The sequence below is a fragment of the Python bivittatus genome, unplaced genomic scaffold (genome assembly GCF_059951505.1).
Source record: "Python bivittatus isolate LINGU-HERP-01145 unplaced genomic scaffold, Pbiv_v1 ctg000840_np1212, whole genome shotgun sequence".
NCBI lineage: Eukaryota > Metazoa > Chordata > Lepidosauria > Squamata > Pythonidae > Python > Python bivittatus.
In genome coordinates this window covers 40,747,185-40,767,337 of record NW_028277113.1, presented here as the reverse complement: position 1 = coordinate 40,767,337, position 20,153 = coordinate 40,747,185, and the positions used below count along the sequence as shown (strand labels likewise).

The 20,153-nt window shown below is 36.7% G+C and overlaps 1 protein-coding gene across 2 annotated transcripts in view; it reads left to right on the top strand.

The window, feature by feature from the left end:
• Nucleotides 1-518: 518 nt before the first annotated feature.
• NOL4 (nucleolar protein 4) overlaps nt 519-20,153 on the top strand; it is an 84,178-nt gene continuing 64,543 nt past the window's right edge. For both annotated transcript variants that reach the window (XM_015889957.3, XM_015889956.3), the window contains exons 1-3: nt 519-662; nt 12,007-12,118; nt 15,670-15,782. In XM_015889957.3, the coding sequence (XP_015745443.2) occupies nt 591-662; nt 12,007-12,118; nt 15,670-15,782 (297 nt within the window). In that variant the 5' untranslated portion in view covers nt 519-590. The remainder of the gene's footprint in view (nt 663-12,006; nt 12,119-15,669; nt 15,783-20,153) is intronic.

Below are 20,153 nucleotides of genomic sequence, written 5' to 3'. Positions count from 1 at the left end.
TGATTCTCCATAAATAAGATAGTTGAGGCTTACAACTCTTTGAAAAAAATAGTAATACAATTACTTACTTGGGCTAAATACTGGGCTGTGTGAAATTTTAATTTGAAGATTTGATTCAAAGATGATTTGATCAAAGTACCCCAAATCAGTTCAAATCAGGTATCTTCAGATCAGTTCAAAAATTAGGTGGACTTCTGGATATGTATACATATAATTCTATTGAACTTGTTCACAAATTCTGTTCAAACCGAATCAATTCTGCGAATCAAAATGCAATTTTGAATCAGATCTTAACTGATTCATGTATCCCAATTAAATATAACTGCACTCAGAATCTTATATAAATATTCTATATTTATTGTGTAGTCATAATATTTATATTACTGATTTATTTGTTAAGTGGTATATGATCTTTAGATATCCATGTCAATATCTTCAATCTACTCTAGCAACAAGATATGTTTCCTAGTAATTTATGTATTCATTTTGTGTTTTCTATCATTTCTTCCTAGGATGGAATTGGGGTAGATGAAAAGCTGTCTTTAAGACAGGTAGCTGTTGTTGAAGATTTCTTTGACATAATCTACTCCATGCATGTGGAAACAGGACCTAACGGAGAGCAAATCAGAAAACATGCTGGACAAAAAAGAACCTATAAAGCAGTAAGTAAATAATCTTACATCAAGAAGAATGGCATATCGCTATGATTTATCTAAGATAATTAGGCAGATTTGTCAATTATCTGTCACTTTCAACCAAATCATGTATCCCTAACACCTACATGGATCTATGTTGACTTGCATTAAACTTAGATGTGCTTTAAGATATCTGGATTCCAAGGGAAGAAAAAAAAATGCAGATACTATATTATCCCAATAGTGTATAAATTATTTGAATTAGTGTAAAGGAATACATAACAGGACCTATGTTGATCAGATAGATCAGCACCAACTCACTAAGTACATTTAAATAATGTTTCATAACTTGCAGTTTTTCCTCTGAGTGATAGAGAAATTATGGTGTATGTGTATGTTCTATGTCCTACTTTACTTAGTTAACAAGCTGATTCTTTTATGTTTTAAAATTTTGTTTTTTGAAATGCTTGAAACAAATTATGTTATTCTTAAACCTAAGAATATAAATATGAATATTTAAGTAATATATAAATAGCAAAAGAAGGTGTTTCCCACTAATCGTAACAGGTGTACAATCTTCAGGAAACATGATAAGTTTCTATTTTTAAAAGTTTGAATCACTTTATTCCTTAACAAGATCTTAATTGTAATGTGGGCTGTCACTATTACTTTCATACTGACCCAATTTTGATACCCCAGCTTTCATTTCTCCAATCACAAAACATTCCTTCTTGAGTCCTCTTCTCTCTACCTATCTAATCTATCTTTTAGTGAAATAATGTACTTTTACATTATAACGGGACATTGTTAATAGTAGTATGTAAGTCTACTATTAGTTCCAAGTTGAAGAAAGCAATATTCAGTTTGAATTTGAATTTTGAGATATATGTAAAAGCAACAAAGTTCAATTCCAATGAATTTGAGATTAATTCAATAAAAAACCTGACCACTGACACTAATAGGGAATCATGAACATTCCTGCAGCCTCTTCATGGGGTAAGACAGCAGAGATGATAGACCATTTCAAAAACATCAATGCTGCAAAGTTTAAGACAAATAACTTCAAGATTTCCTATAATTTTATTTATTTATTTATTAAAGCAATTTATATGGCTGCCCAACTCACTCACGGTGACTCCGGGTGGCTTACAAAAATAAGATCCCAAATACAAAACCCACTACACCCCCATCCCCCGAGCGACAACAATACTTTCAAACAAACCACTTGATGGGCTCCGTATCAACCTGGGATCCCCAGGCCCACTGACAAAACCATGTCTTCAGGGCCTTTTAGAAGACTATCAAGGCGGGGGCCAGTCTTATCTCTGTGGGGATGATGTTCCACAGGGAGGGAGCCACCATTGAGAAGGTCCTTCTTGGTCCCACTAGATGGACCTCCCTCATGGGGGGGATCCATAACATACCCTGCCTCCCCAATCTGGTGGGTCAGGTAGATATAACAGGGAAAAGGTGGTCCTTCAAATAACCTGGCCCCAAGTCATGTAGGGCTTTAAAGGTGATAATCAGAACCTTGAACTGAATCTTGAAGCAAATTGGCAACCAATGCAGCTCCCGCAAGAGAGGTGACACGTATGCAACTCTAGACTTACACAAAACCATGCGGACCACTGCATTTTGAACCAGATGAAGCTTCTAGATACTTTTCAAGAGCAGCCCCATGTAGAGAGCATTACAGTAGTCAAGACAGGAAGTGACTAGGATGCAGGTGACTATGAGCAGGGACTGTTGGTCCAGGAAAGGGTTAACTAGTGCACAATTCGCAGCTGTGCAAAGGCCTTCCTCACCACAACTGCCACCTACTCCTCGAGCAGGAGTCAAGAGAACCCCCAGATTAGACACCGGGTCCGTCTGGGGCAGTGCAACCCCATCCAAGACCAAGGATGGCAATTCTCCATGGACCAAAGAGCCCCAATCCCAGAGCCATTCCATCTTGCCAGGGTTCAGTTTCAACCCATTACTCCCATCCAGACCTTAACAGCCTCCAGGCACTGTGAGAGGGAGGTCATGGCATGGCATAATAACATTTTAAAATAATTTTAAGGAAGATTAGTGTAATGGAAGGCATGTGTGAGGAGGTTACTGGCCTGGAGGATCAAGGTTATCGTGAGGAAGGGGGGGCATTCCTGAGCAAGCGCTTCCTCAGCCTGCAACAGGACCGTGGGAAGATGAAGAGGATGAGATTAGCCCCTCCCTAGGGTCTCACGGAGTATATCCACTAGTGGCTTTAGCACAGGTTTAGTCTGGCGAGATTCTGTCTATTAGGTGCAAGCTAACAAAGGAGCTATACTGGACTGGATTGCCTTGTTGTTGTTCTTGGGCTGAACCTGACAACTAGTGAATCAAAGCCAATCTCCTCCAACATCTTTTTCCCCAAAAACTATTTCAAAAATAACCTTTACTAAAAATCAAAAGCCTACCATCCTCCTATCACTTGCTTTCCTGGGCTGAAGGGCCTGTTGGTATAGCTGATTGGTAGGGTAAGCTTTTTCTGAGAATTATGTGCTGCCTATTCAATTAAAAAATTCTGAGAAATGTGTGTTTTATCACTATTGCATATATAATACAATATAATATAAAAATAACCTTTATTATACACAATCATATAACAGAAAGCTCACTGAGACCTTCCCATGTAATGAAAATTCACTTAGTACTTGTTCCTGACAGAGAAATAGCTAAAAGAAAAATAATTGTTGTTTATTTTTTTATTTTGGAGGAGATTTGAGGAATTAAGGAGTATCAAAGGGAATAAATAGAAGACAGAATGATCTGAACAACTGCAGACAGATTGGACTACAGAGACTAACAGAGACTATGTTACAGATTAGATGAATAGATTGAGAGTTAAGAATAAAAATAAAAGAGTGTGGATTTAATAAAAAGAAGAGGATCATACAAGAAAGAGCAAATCAGATTGTAAAGAGAACAGCAGAGTTTCTAATCCTTTCTTCCTCCAAATCAACTTGTCTAAACAAATTCTGTCAGAAGAGTGTGGCAGAATAGCCTCACACTTCTGATAGTGTTCTGACAAGCATGATTTTACAGATGTGATAAAACTCATTGGCTGACTACTCAGAACAAAATTAGAGAACCATTGTAGCACTCAGCCCTCACCCCCAGCTTTGTTCACATATGGAAGGAAAACTTCAATGGTGTTCAAGAATTTGCAAAATCAGAAAGTGCATCCATTCTGTGAATCACCTTTAAATTTCTCCAGACCTATTTGAAAGCACCTGATTTGATTTGATGCCTTAAGTGAAACAAAGTTTTAGTGTGAAGGGATGATTTGATCAAATGTCCTTCAGATGGAAGTTGTTCCTTTAAAACATCACAGAACTATAATTCTTGGTTAAGGTAATGGGCCCTTATACACCTGCTTTTTATTTAATTTAACAATTTAGAGAGAGAGGATGAGCAGCTGACTCTTTTAGGAATGAATAAAAATATAAAAATATATAAAAATAATAGAATTAAGGAGTGTTGGGTACAGTAATTAAAAGTTTGTTGTAAGGGTGTGTTTTTTTTTTTAGCATAGAAATAAATTTTTGGTACAAGCTAGTAATCTTGGAACCAAACCAGTATCATTCATTATAGAAAAAACATGATAAATATTCTTATTAGGAGAGATAAATGCACTGGATATATAATGAAGAAATATCATTATAGGCTTTGCAACCTTCCAGTTTTTCTATTCCCACTCCCCTCCTTTCTGTAGAACAAAGTATGTAATCAAGTGTTCCAAACCTTTAGGGACCAACTGGTACATCTGGCATTTTAAGAAAATGTTGTGAACAGTTTCATAAAATAGTTTCTATAGTTGTGAAACATCCATTTTATAAAAAGCTGACTGGTGAAGGCAAAATAACCAAAGTAATTTGTCATATAGAATAAGGAAGAGGGAAGGGTTTTGCCCAAAAATGTCAAGGCAAGCACTTTGCTCCATATAGCACAGCCGCCATTTAACTGAAGACAAGTTGGTGAGGATAAAACAAGTAACTTATAAAGAAACTAAGTAAAAAGCAGAAATGCTCAGTCTCAAAAACACAAAACGTTATTTTTATCTACAGTTTTCTCCTGTAACATTAATTTTTCTCCTGTGTCATTAATTTCATCGAAAGGTAATTCAGTTGATTTCCCCAAATCATTATTAAATAAATTCCTATAAAATTAATTTAGTTTCCAAAATATACATTTTAGAGAATATACAATTCTCTATACAAATTCTCAGTGAAATCATTTTCCCTTATATACTCATTATCTCCCCAGATTCTGGCCCCAATCAAGTCCCATTCAAATAATTTTCAATATGTTGATTTTCCTTTTGTTAGCTAACTAATCATTTCAGCCAATCTGCCCATTCTTTTTTTCTCTCTGCCTGTCAATTCTCTCAGTCAAGCTAATTCACCATTTCCCTGATTCCTTACTTTCTGTCTTTCCCTCACAGAGAAATAATATGAATTATTCCTTCATTTTTTAATGCAGGAATTAGATCAAATTAACTTTTCTAATGTTGCAATGCTACATAAATATATTTGTGAGAAAGTTCCATTAATCTCAGTATGACTTATTTCTGAGTAGAAAAGTAAGGGATTTCGCTATTAAATATGTGCACAAGATAAAACACTTTCTTTTCCACTTTAATGTTGCCATTATCTGGATGTCAGCATATTCTTGTTTTTTTGCAAGTTTATTTCTCTTGAGCTGCATGTGTGGACAGATTAAGTCTCTTTGGTCTTTCTCTGAAAAATAACAAAGGTTTTTGTGGCACTTTAAAGCTGGCAAATTTGTTTTGGTACACTATGGTAGTTTGTTAACAAGGAGGTAGAGGATAAAACTGAAAAAAACACTTGGAGAAAGAACCTGGATGTTTACATGAATTGTAAGTGTGCTGTCATGTCAAAGCTGCTATGCCTGTAGGGCAGTTGGTGGTCAAATAGATGAGTACTAATGGGTGCTGCATGTGACAAGTAAATTGTATGCCAGCTATCACAACATCAAGTAATGTATCTGCCCTATTTAACATACAGTCTGTCTTTCAGTAGCAAAATTATGAGCAGCCTGCTCCCTGTTTCATTATATCAGTAAAGTACCTGTATCAAAATTTTATTTGACAGGTTCAAAATGATTTCATACTAAACCTAGTTCTTAAGGCAACAAAAAAGAATTCAGTTGTATAAATGCAGTAACACCTCCACAATCACACAAAGATAAACTCCATTTCATCTGAACTTACATGCTTTTTTTCTGGTTACCTCCTCACATATTCTGAGATTTTTTTCTTTTTTAACTTTCTGTCATTGTAGCTGCTTTTTCCAAGATGGTTCTCTCAAGATATTTATGGCATAGAGAAAATAAATATTGTGGAGAATAAAAGAAATTTTTGAAAGTACACAATTCAGCTGGAATTCTTTGAATATACACAATTTTCAGGATAAAAGGCATAGGTATATTCATTTTAATTGTTCACATCTTTAACAGCTACCATATGGAAGCTGTTTTAAATTTCTTCAGTTACACTAACTGCTATTGTGTAGGCTAGACCACATTTTGAAGACAAATTCCCATATCAGGTAATATTGCTCAGTGAGCTGCTTTATATCTCAGGTTATCCAGGCTGGTGTATGTGTGTGTGTTCGTGCATAATTTTAAAGTAATTTCTTCATGGCATAGGCATACCTTATATTGGTGTATGGGAAGACTTTAATAATTATTTTATTTATATCCACAGGAACTTAGCTGATGACTACGCCTAAAACCTGCAATAAATCACAAAACCTTTTCATAAATTATCAATTTGACACACACACACACACACACTTTTAAAATCAGTTTTAGCATGAATAAATCCATTTCAAAGATGTTTTATCTGCCAAAATTTGCAAAACTATATCATTAATGGATTAAAATATGCTATGCATCCATACGTTTAAGATCATAAATACAATGCATGTAGATCTATTAGATTGTATCTGAAGATTCTACTCTGCTGATGACATGAGATCTGCCAGAGAGGCAGATTCTTTTCTCTTCTCCTCTTACATCCAATATCTCGAGCAGATTGAGTAGGCCTGATGGGGAAGGGGAATGAAGAAGAACGGTATTGAGATCAAGCAGAACAAGAGAGGGAGTGTTCACTCCTTCATCTAAGTCCCACTGCGGGTTATCTATAATAGTGATCAAAAATTTGCCTAAAACATGTCAAACCTATTAAAACAATGCTTCAATGGATGAAATTTCAAATGCAGTCAAAATCCCACCTCCAAAAGAGTACTGTCTTGGTTTTCACTGAGTACATTTTCCAGCATGATAATTCATTACATCTACAGTATGCCTAGCTTTTTTTATATACACCATATCAAATATATACTTTCTCATCTTTTTCTAAGTCATCAATAATTTAATAACAATAATGCAGTAGGATTACTCCAATTTTTTAGCATTTGTCATGGACTAGAAAGGACATTGTTTGGAAATATATTACTGCAGTTTATAACATAGCAAGTGTACCACTTGTTATGCAAATTTGATGAATGAAGGACACAGCAGGATGAATATGGAATGCAAGATGGATTCAGAAGAGCATCTTTTTTAAAAAGAGTAAATACATATATCTCTTCTTCTTCTTTCATGACATACTAGAGTTCAGCAAGGAAGTTGCCTAGAAACAGAAAAAGGAATATGGAGGCATGACCTTGTTCCATCTCTGTTTTATTGGATGAATAACACTGCTAACAATATTTGCAGCACACATCCCGTTACAGTGTGTGCTACAATTCTACTTGCTGTGCTGTATGTAGGTGGCATGTAGAGGAATGTCGCTTTGTGCACCTCCACACAAGAATTCTGCATTGATTCGATGAAAGGGCTAGATTTCTCTTTTCACACAATATCATATTGGAGAACAGTCAATTTATTTTTGGCTCATTGGTATAGCTGAAACTGCAGTAAAACTATTACTAAAACTAGTATTTTCTTTAAAATAGTATGAAATACTGCAGCTTCAGAAACTTGTGCTAGACCATTTCTCCACTGGAGGTAATTCCTGCATCACCTTCATTTCCTTGATTTTGAGTTTTTAGCCTTATTAGCAATCCTTCAAAGGGAAAGGTGGCTTGATAGTTTTGCAGCTGAACCACTGAGATTTTTTTTTCCCCGTAAGTCCAGGCAAATGGACCCAACATGAAGTAAGGGTTTAGAGGGGGCTATTTATTTTATTTTTCTCTTTTATGGAGTAAGGGTGGTGGAGTTTTATTTACTTTGCTGCCTATGGCAGCTCAGGGGCAGTGATAATATAACATCCTATGCTCCATGTTTTCAAGTTGGGGAAGGGTAATGAGGATGATTGTGGGATAGCTTGAAACTGTTTCTGAGAGTTTAGGACAGTGTTGTCCAAACTTGGCCACTTTAAGATGAGTGGACTTCAACTCCCAGAATTCCCCAGCCTGGAATTCTGGAGTGGAGTTGAAGTCCACTCATCTTAAAGTGGCCAAGTTTGGACAACACTGGTTTAGGAAGTGAAAATGGTAACAGTATAGTTGGGACCCCAGATATTTCTTATTGTGAATTTGTAGCCCAGACTGAGTGAAATAATTCTGGGAATGAAGTAGAGTATAAATTCTAAATTTTTGTTGATGAATTCTAAATTAGCTAATACTTTACAACCTATGACCCATTGGGTCAACATTTCAGAGATATTTCCTTACCTAAACAGAGAAACAGAATGACCAAGGGCAAAAAAGCAGTGGGAGTGGGAGCAACTTTTGACTTCCTGCCGGCTTCCCCATTGACTTTCCTTGTGGGAAGCTGGCAGGGAGCTTTGTAAATTATGATCAAGTAACTGTGGCTGACTGTGGCAGCCTGTTGGGTCACCATTTCAGAGGTATTTCCTTACTTAAACAGAGTTATCATGAAAATTAGGGGCCTTAATGCTTTTAATTACTCGTTTCTCATTAGAAAGAGTATGCTTAAAATTTTAGCCTTTTTTTGTACTTTGGATTTTTTAAATGGAAAAATGGATTTGACTTTTGTAAACTAAATGATGATTCAGTTTTAAACTTGATATAGTATTGCAGCTTTGATTATAACTATCCCCTTTCCTGCTTTCTTGGATTATATCCAAAATATTTCACATCCAACTTTTGACTTGTCTTTTCTGCACATCTGATTTTCTCTCCTACAATGCATATTGTGCATCCACAGTGCTGTGGGTCTATGATCTGAATTCATCAAGGCCTCACAATCCAGAATATTTGATCAGGCAAAACTTTAAATATAATACTGAAGTGAGGAAGAGACTAAGACAGCAAGTGAGGAACTACACACAGATAAACTGTTTTTAACATGTTACTTGTTTTATTCATTTGCATTAAAATTAAATGTGTAAAAAAAACCCCAGAAAGCTTAAGGTAGTAATTTGTCTAATGTTTCTAATTAAATTCTATTGTAGAATTGAAACTTTTTTTTAAAAAAAATCCTGCTTTATTCCTCCAAAAGAGAGTTGTTGAGTGACTTATAAAATATTAGAAGCATATATAATAACCAGTTCAGTGAAGAAAAAAATATATTAAATTTGCAGATTGGAATATAGGATTTTAGGCACATCATTAGTGACATATTCGAAAACTATGTTAATTATACTTAAAGTTTGAATCCTGAATACCAGAAATAAACTGCTACAATTTATACAAACTATTCCTACAAATGCTGTCTGTATGATCTAATAAATCTGTAACCATTTTTCCATAATTTCCATCAAATTCAGTGAAACCTGCTGCTGAATATTTATCTTGCTTATTTAAAACATTTTTATCATTCATACTAATTTTTATAGATTTCCTGGAATTGCTTAATCCACACACTCCTTTTAAAAGAAAAAAACGATTTCTGCCTTTTTCAGCTCCTCTGACTGAAAAAACAGTTGCTGTTTACAGTACAGCAATTGAAAATATGAAGGCTAAAACCTGAATTTTCCAGTTTTAATATTTCTCTTTTCTTAATCATTGTTATAAATATGTAGTATATGCCATTAAATGTCATCCTTTTCTCTTTGACGCACACACTCAGTTGTGTTGTAAATCATATTTGTATTCTGCTGTTGAGTTTGGCTTGGTGTGAGGTGTAGATATCTCTGCTGCAGGGGTCCCGCAGTGGGGGAAGTGGAGGAAGTCCCAGGTAAGGAGCACGGGGGTGCCACAGGGAGGTGGGGGCCCTGGCAGGCTGTGTGCAAGTTGGCGGGGGTGTGTGTGCTGCAGTGCACTCAGGGAAAGAGGGCACGGGGTGCATGCGAATGGGTGTGTGCATGTGTGCAAGTGCAGGGAGGCCCAGAAAGAGGGTGCTGGTGGGTGCATGCGTGCATGTGTGTGGGGGAGTGAGGAAGGCTGGGGAAAGAGGTGCAGAGTGTGTGTGAGTGCAGAGAGGCCCAGAAAGGAGGGTGCTGGTGGGTGTGTGCGAGCACAGGGAGGCCTGGGAAGGAGGCTGGTGGTGGGTTCATGTGTGCGTCTGTGTGTGGGAGTGTAGGAAGGCCAGGGAAAGAGGGTGCAGGGTGCATGTGAGTACAAAGAGGCCCAGAAAGGGGGGTGCTGGTGGGTGTGTGCGTGTGTGCGAGCTCAGAGAGGCTTGAGAAGGCAGGCATTGCCCTATGATGCACCATTTCACCCAATTGAAGGTTACAGACACAAAAGTTTTAGTAGTATATAGATGCTAATATACAGAGAAGGTCATGTTTTCCTATTCAGGAAACAATATTTATAGTTTTGTATCATGCTATGAGAATTGTATTTTGCCATATGAGCTATTTTTGATAGGTATCCAAAATTTATTTCTGTGTGCCCAAAGTTCAGGCAGAAAACATTGCTCTCCCTCCCCTGTTTTTTCCCCACACAATACCCTGTGACGTAAGTTGATATAAGTTGGGGTAACTGGTCTAAAGTCACTCAGTGTGTTCCACGGCTGAGGGTGGACTTGAACCTATCTCCTTAGTCCCACTCCAGCACTTCTCCATACACTACACTGACTATTAAGTTCAATTGTATGAAATGTACGTCAGTTTTACAGTTTAACTCTTTTATTTTCAAAGCAAAATCCCTATCCTACCTGAATGAATTATGAATTCAATATGATTTTTTGATTAAAATAAATGAAGCATTCCCCAAAATACAGGTTGCTAATGAATCCATAAGAATGCTTCATTAATTTCAGTGCACTCAAATTTTGAATATGCTAGTGATGTTAACTAATGTGAACTGACTATTTTCAGTCTTAATTTTTAGGATTGCTGGTTCAGTCTGTCTGGCAGCAACATGGCAATGTCCAATGTAATTGTTTATCACTGAAAGTGGAACTAAGAGCTGTGTTAGAGACAGGATGGATGGGGGCTTTTGGTGGAAACACATGGTAATCAAGAAAATAATAATGAGGGTGGGCAACATAAGGAGTCACATCTTAACATTGTGATACAAAGTCTGTCCCTTATGCACAATGAAACATTACGAGACATGTACAAAAGGAAGGAGCTTCTGTTGTGATGTTAGGTGATTTTGATGTCATGGTTTGGAATGAATGCCTATGTTGAAATGTGTATTGAGATGGTAACTGTTGCTAAGAAAGGGAGTTTCCTTGCTGTATTGGGTTTCAATCATGACAGATTGATATGCAACTACTTTTTCCCTTTTTCTGTCCACAGCAGCTTCTGGAATGATGAGGACATCAATATTTCTTGTTTAAATGCTAACAAGTTTGAATTTGTTATGTTATCCCCATAGTAAAGATAACTTTGCAAGAGCCACTACTTCCACCATTGTGCATTTAAAAAACCTCTACTATAAGTTACATTTATTTGCTTAATTTAAACTCTATTCAGTGCTTTGAATTTGCTTCCATAAATGTGCAATGCAGCACCAACATGGCACTATGGCAACTCTTAAAAGTAGCTGCATCGTTTCCTGAGATTGTCCAGCTGCTGCCTACAACTGCCATGCAATTAACGAAGTATCACCAAAAGGCAAAACTGGGGACAGAATAAAAACAGTGGTAAAAGAATAGGAGCTATAACAGATAAAGGCAAATACTTTGGGCAAAATACATTTTGGAGACATCATTTGTGTATTTATTATTTTCTTGATTTTTTTTGTCATAAGCAAAAGTGATTTTTTTTAACATGATGACTTGATTTGGTAGGTAGACAAAGCAAACTGCTATTGCTTGAAATTCTATGTAGTATTCAGGGCATACTTTATTGGACTTTCAGAAATTATGGTAGTATATATTTTATTTAGAAATACAATGATTGGTTCTATTAAATCATACTCACTCAGCTTATATAATAGTGCCTATATTTCATTATTCATTTCAGATTTCAGAGACCTATGCCTTTCTACCAAGAGAAGCGGTGACACGATTTCTGATGAGCTGCTCAGAGTGCCAGAAAAGAATGCATTTAAACCCAGATGGAGCTGATCATAAGGGTAGGTTTAGTGTCAAATAATAAGATGTAAAGCATTTTATTCATAATGTCCATTTATATTTTCCTGATTTAAGTGAAGACTCATAAAAAATTGTATACTAGAATAATTAGACAATTCATATCATCTCATTTATGCATTAGCAATATACTGTAGTACGTCTCTGGAATTCTCTGAAAGGATTATATGTAATACCATGTACATTCTCATATATCCACCATAAGGACAGGATAGTTTTCATTAATTTTCTTTGGATGTAAAAGCTTACAATGTTTTTCTAGAATGATGTACAATAAGTACCCTTTATCAGTGTAATATGATGAAGCAATTTAAGATGAATTCACTGCATGAATTACGATTTTTCAGCCAAACCTGCCCCTCAGAGTTGTGATAGTGGGAAAAATGGGTCTGGTGAGTGCAGTGTATGCAGTCCTGAGATCCTGGAGGATGGTATAGTCCAAATCTGATAAATAAAATGTCCATGATAATATTTACAATTGGTTAAAGTACAGATAAACCCTATGCTAGACACAACCCAAGCATAAATAACAACTTTCTCTCCTGTGACTCCATACATGTACAGATGTGTTCAATTACATTTGAATTGTAGAGGGAAGGTTCTTTCTCACAGAAAACATAAGAATTTTGAGGGAAGCCAAAGCAGATTTGACACATGAGCCAATTTTCTCAGATCAGCTGTCTACTCCTGCTTGTTTGATTGATTATGTGACATCAAGTCCATGTTGACTCTTAGCATTTTCTCCATGATGATCTGTCCCTAACCTGTTCCTTCAAGTCTTCCAATGATTCCTACCCCTGAACGATGCCTAAAGATTCTTTGCTTCCATCCTGTGTTATTCATTGGCTTATTCTCTAGCATACTTAATACAGCAATTAGCTTTTGGGGTAAAACAACTTTATGTAAAGTGCAGAAAAGGGATAAGAAATAGTAAAGTCATAAGAAAAAACATAGTTAAATATACTAATACAATTCACTATAACTTTCCATACCTAATTGTCTTTGCAAACTATCCTGGCTTCCACCATGTCCACACACCAGTTCATTCACTATGTTTTGTTCTTAAAGTTCTCTCATTTCTTTATTTTTGAGGATCTCAACTCCACTGAAGCTTGATTCCTGGCCTGTCCCTTGTTCTCTACTTGTTGACTTTTCTTTGCATATTTATTTTGCAATTTGATTCTCATTCTTCTTTTCTATAAGAGTAAACCACCTCAATATACTTCTTTTGTACATGTCACTCACTTTGGTACTGAATCCACACTAATTGATAAGCCATTTTTTTTCACTGTAGTGAAATTACTTTATTTTCTCCTCACATAACTAACTCTCATTCCATATAACAAAGTAGTCAGAAGCATGCTGTTATAGACATTCCTTTTTGCTACTTTTGGACAAACATTCCTACCTTGCAATAGGCCACATACTACACATTATTGTTCTATTGGCATTTGCATATCTTAATGTTTCTCTGTTTATTTCCCCATATTTAGTAAATATTCTGCTAAAATATATTAATACACTTATAGTAATTTGCAACTGTTCACTCCATTTTCCCTGTCAAAAACAATTGTATTGGCATTTGAAACATTAATTTTCAGATCCATATTCACATCATATTATGATTGTGAGATAGCTGGGAATGAGACATTTGGTGTTTATCTCAGGCAATTCAGTCAAGAAATGACACTCTCCCTTAATTAACTCAATATTACTGAGTTTGTGAACCACCTCTTGCCATTTTCATATCTTAGACTAGCATTAAAGATTCCTTTCTGAAATCCATATTGTTGTTGCTTCCTTATGTTGCCAACTATGAGGGGCTTGACAACAATCTTGAAAACTTGGGTTGCCACTCCCTCCTTCACAGTTCCCTTTTGGGGAGAAGACCAAAGCAAAATAAGACATGAGGAGCTCTGCTGTCTCTCCATCACCTGTAACTGTCCTATTATCTTCTCGTACTAATGGTCCACCCCTTCTTTTTTTTTTTTCTTTTACTAGTCACAGTACCACAAATAAATAAATACAGCCAGCCAGCCAGCCTTTTGTTTGCTTTTAGCTTCCCTTCTGAGTCTAAGTTACTTTTGCACTTTAGCCTTTCTAACTTTATTTCAGCAGCTATTAGCTACTTACTGATTCAGCTGTTTGGTGATTATATCCACCTTCCATTTCCTTGATATATCCTTTCTAACACTTAACTCACCTAAGAGCCCTCTGTGCAATTTCCTAAACTGTCCATTTTTTCTCATTGGAATGGTGTGTAACTATACTTCCAGTAACTTGTTTTTGAGAAGTTTCCAACTTTCTTGCACAACTTTAGACCTCAGCATTTTTTTCCATGGGGTCCTGCATATTACTTTTCTATGGCTGTTGAAATTGCCTTTTATGAAATATACTGTGCACATACTATTATGCTCCAATTTCTCTTTCTGTAGTATCTTGAATCTAAAGATGATATGGTCACTTCTTCCCAAAATTCTCATTCAGAACTAGGAGGACTGATTCTCTTGTTCTCTTCTTCAGTCTTCTGGAACGTGAAACAGTCAGCAAGACTACTGAGGAATTTGCAGTTATGGCCAACCTGGTTTTCCAACAGACATCTGGGTTGTTGACGTTTCCTTTTATTACTATGTCTGTCATCCCTGAAAATTCTTTAAACTGGTCCAGGAGGGCATTATCCAGATATTCTCCTAGCTTGGTGGTGTACAGCAGTCTCCTCCCACCTCCTCAATAATACCTTTTTGTTTCTTGCCTTGTATTTTTATCCAAATTCTCTTGGACTTTGGCACTGAAATTCCTGGATCTCAATACCTGAATGCACTTCCTTCATGTATAATGTCACTCCTCCACTTTTGTTTGGTCTTTTCCTTCTGAATAAGTTACATCTTTCAAAGTAGTATTATCACCAGATGGCCATAGATATGGACCTTGATCACCCTCATGGCTTTGGTCAATGAAGGCCTTTGCATAATATCTTTTAGTATAATAAGGAAGATGTAGAATGTTACTGGCCTTAACATACCATGCCACATGCAACATTCTGGGCTAATGATACAGCCAGCACTAGTCAGTTTGGGCACATCATGTTAGTATGCCACAAGCACAATGAAAGCCCAGTTTAGAAGACAACTAGGTACATGCAGTGTGCTGACACACATTTAAGATGCATTGTAAGTTAACCATATATCCTGGATGTAGCTTTCTTGCTGAAATTAAAATCAGGATTGGTGAGACAGGAGGCTGCCTGAAATCCTATGTAGGCTACCTTGAATTTTATCATGAAGAACATATGTGATTAGTCATGGGGCTTGCATTTCAAAACTTACTATACAAAATACCTCAGTATATTTCTGTTGTTATGTAGAAAGTTTATAGTTATGAAGAAATTTTTGTAATCTTCATGGAGGTTATCAAGCAGCAGTTGCTGATAAATCTTTCCTAAAGTAGAAAGTATTCTATATACTCAGTTTGCAATTAATTTGCTTGTATAACCCTATAATTATCACACTATATGTAATATGTTCTAATTCTGCAGATAATGGAAAACCTCCAACACTGGTGACCAGCATGATTGATTATAATATGCCAATCACAATGGCCTACATGAAGCATATGAAGCTGCAGCTATTAAATTCCCAGCAAGATGAGGTAAATATTTAGTTTTTTTCACTTTAATAATAACTATATTCATTCATGTAATTTGCTACGTGAGGTTCGGACTTGTGTTAAGAGGTTTTCTTTTTAATGGAATTTCATTTTTTCAACTGTTGTAGAAAATATGGTAAACATGAGAACTTTAAAAAAACCCTGTTATCTAGAGTTCACAATTTTATTGCTGTGTAATATTTTTAGATAATCTTGCAAACTGAACAGCGTGCATCACTACATAGTGTCTAAATAATGGGAAAGATGTGGGAAGGTAACATAATAGGACATTTTTCTATGTAATGTTATTGAAAGGAAACAAAGTTTAAAAGCAACAAACAGTCTCTAAACATTTGACTATTTTGGCTATCTGAAAATATTCAGTAACAGGGTTACGGATAGTAGCAATAGCAAATTTGGTGGTCCCTTACTTATAAATTGAGGAGAGACACATGCACAAGCACAGTGGATGAGATGGCACTCAGTGAACTCTCTAGGTATACATAAAAGAGGAAATTAGAGAAAAAGAAAGATATAAATGTCCAAAACAACTTATAGAAAACTAAGAGCAGTCATTGCCTCCCTAGGCAGTATAGATTAAGAATAGGGAAATTCATAATAAGGCTTACATCTCCTGAAACTAATTTTCAGTTTTACCCAACCTGAGATATTTTACTCTTTTAAGAACATTGACCCTTTGAAGTGAAAACAGTCTGAAGAAGGAATGGGAAAGCTTTTCCTTTGATCTAATTAATAATCTTTGAGATCTGCTTCTACTGTGAAAGTATAAAATAAAGTCAAAGGAGTATGCTGCCATGTTCTCCCCCATCCCCCAAAGCAATAAAATGAGGAATAGAATAAGAACAAAAAGGTAGTATTTAATCTGTTCCATCCATATACTCCTCTTAAAAAGTTGCTGTTAATTTTAAGAGGCTGAGGTACTATTTTTCCCAGAGGATCTAAGAATTTAGATTTAGATGAGAAAAAAATTGGGGAGAGGGTATCTTTTGCCCAGCATAGCTGATGCAGTTATATTTGGAATATCTTGAAGTTTTATTAAAGCTAGACATGAATAATCACTCTCTTTCTATTTGGCATTACTTTTGCAGGTACTCAGTCAAATTTCTACACTAGTCTTCAAAAGAAACAAAATATTTATTTTCACATGAAACTTTACCTATTATACACATATGTTTCTGTGACTTACACATTTATATACATACATTTTATGAACATAACTTTTTGTAACACTTGCATGTTTACAATCAGCTTTCCTTAATGTAGACATCAGGTGGCAGCACCAAGCCAATCTTGGCTAATCCTGAAAAAAGTTAAGCAGGGTGATTCCATGTTAGTACTTGGATGGGACACTAAAGGTTGTAGGATTACAAGTATTAAAATCACTGTACATTATGTCATATCTTCTGTTCAGTTTATAATTAAAATGTTTTCAGGAAGCAATCATGGGAAAAAGATATTATCTGGCTGAGAGGCTTCAATTGTTAACCTATTCCCATTTTTCTGGGAGTAAGGACCATCGAATACAGTGGAAGCAGGGGCCATCTATTTGAGTAGACAGAATTCTACTGATTCTGTCTAATCAGAGAAGCAGTATATTTACAGTCTACAGCCACAGGTCCAATAAATTGCCCTGCTGGGTCTACTCCTTATATTAGTTGGACCGTAGTTGTGGTCCTTTATTGCTGCCTGCAACTGTCCCTATAAGCCACTGAGGGTTACCTACAAATATACATTCTGTAGTAAATTAAAAAAAAAAAAAAGGTGGCTTTGAATACCAACTGCCTGTCTTAGAGCTGGGCATATGTGAGAACTGGCAATCAGTGCCAAGATTCTGGGGCCATGACCCATCTGAGGGTGCCAGGTTCTAATACTGGATCTTGCAGAAGTACATCCAAGGGTAACACATTATGCTACCTTTATTCTTTTTACCTATTATGAATGTATATGATCCTGGAAGATAGGATGATCAGTCTGAATCTGTAACAAGGCCCCAGCCAGGAACAGGGTGGTAGCTATGTGACCTAGTCCTAGTCCTAAAAATAACACTGTAAACATGGGAGCCACAAAACATTTCCATTATTTTCCACTGTCTATTTTTTTTTAAAAAAAGGCTTGCTGCCAAGTAGAAGCCTAATCAGCCAAATTAGCTTTCCTGGATATGTCATTCTTTCTGCTTTTTCAATTAATTTTTATTAATTTATTAGATCTACATCCCACCTTTCCTTCAGGAGCTCAAGGCAGCATACACAGTGTTCCCTTCTCCTATTTTCCCTACAACAACCACCCTGTGAGGTAGGTTGAACTGAAAGAGAGTGACTGCCCCAAAATCACCTAGTTGGCTTTTGTGGCTGAGAGTGGACTAGAACCTGGCTCTCCTTTGCTCCTAGTCCAACACTCCTTCTTTAGAATTGTTTGAACTACATGAGGCGAGGCAGGGGGAATCATGACACATTCCCAGCCCATGCATGATTATGCGTTATAATGGTATGTGGAATGACCTTGGGAGACGGGGAAGAGCCACAGCCAGGGAAATGGTCAGATAAGAGGCAACTTAGCCTGCAGAAGGAATGTGGAAATGGCAGACGTCTCAGAAGGGACCCACCTAGTTTCTTGGGCTGTAAAGACAGCAGGAGAGAAATGTACTTCAGACTTGCAAGATTCTGTTACTGTGATGGAATGGAATTATGAAGGCCAAGCTCAGGGAGATAAACATTTTCTTAGCTCACCAGAACCGCGTGAGAGGAACAAGAGGATGAGACTGGCACCTCCCTGAGGAATTCACACTGTTGCGGCTGGAGGACTTTGGGAAGTGGGGTTTTAGTCTGGGAAGATTCTTGCTAGAGGTTGTAGCTAATAAACATAGGTGGACTGAATTGGCATTGTCTCTTGGAGTTCCTTGGGCTAGGTCTGACACAGACAAACAGAGCTAGTTCTTCTGGTATACTTCTTGTCTGAACTACCTCACAAGGCTGACATCAATCTCTTATCCAACTATTCCCCCTGTCTCCCAAGGTCATTCCCACATACCATTACACGAGTGCATAAAACTGATATTTATTTATTGCAGCTGTTTTATGCGGCTTCCTTCATCTGACTCTAAGGTTACAGCAAAACATACAACACATAACATTACAATAATTCAACAATTTTCAGAATTATCAAATATATCAAATAATAATAAATACTATCAATATGCAACATAATCCTAAAATCATCATAAGAGCCATAACACCTTGTAACACCAGAACAGCTTAATTCCCACTCATGTACATCTCCTGCTGTTCATTTAAAACAATGCTACCTGAAACTTCTAGCTTCCCCCTGTAGGATGTACCGGATTACCTTTGGTTATGTTTGAGATAAGTAGATGTACCCCCACCCCCACCCCCACCCCCAAAAAGCCTAGGGATACACCCATTCTTTTTAATTTGTAGGGAAGTTCATGAGAGTCATTTGGGGCTCCAAAAGCATGCTGGAAATAAAAATTGTGCTGGAGCCTGGTGAATTATTTGGGAACAAGCCAGGTTATTTTTTTCAGTGCAGATAAAAGGTAAGAAGGATGTTCTGTGAGCCATTTGTTGCCCCTGAATTGGAGACCCTAGGCCAGTGTTGTCCAAACTTGGTCACTTTAAGATGAGTGGACTTCAACTCCCAGAATTCCCCAGCCAGCCATGCTGGCTGGGGAATTCTGGGAATTGAAGTCCACTCATCTTAAAGTGGCCAAGTTTGGACAACACTGCCCTAGGCATAAGTAGTCTATTTTAGCTACCCATTTAGATATATACTATAACCTTGTTATAGCGTTGGTCAAGTTCTGCATAGAGTAGTGGAGGGTTCTACACGGGGTTATCTACACATTGTGGGTGGAGGTCTGGATAGAGGAAGATGTACACCCTCCATGGAGGATTATCCCTTGTTTAGACCCCTGTGTGAATATATGGGTGGCCAGGAGTGGAGCTGGTGGAGAAACAAGAGTAGGGCCAGCAGGCATCTTTCCATTCCCTCTTGCATTATGTTAACTGTGTTGAGGGGAAAGACCTACAATGAACTATTTTTATTCTGGAAAATAATTTTTTTTTTCTGATGAGTGCTTTCCCAGACTAGCCAACTAATCTTCACACTAGATTACCATAAATGTGATAGAAAGTGAAACTCCATCTTTTCATCAGGAAAGAGTTCATTTCATGGATATATCGTATAATGTAAAGGATAGATTGACAGGGAGACCTGCAGAAAATGTAAACAAATTTTATATGTAATGTAGTCTTTCATAATTTGAAAAATGCATGCTGAATTTATACTGAATTCATTCATCATGCTTACATATATATTGGCTGGGAAATAAAACTCAGT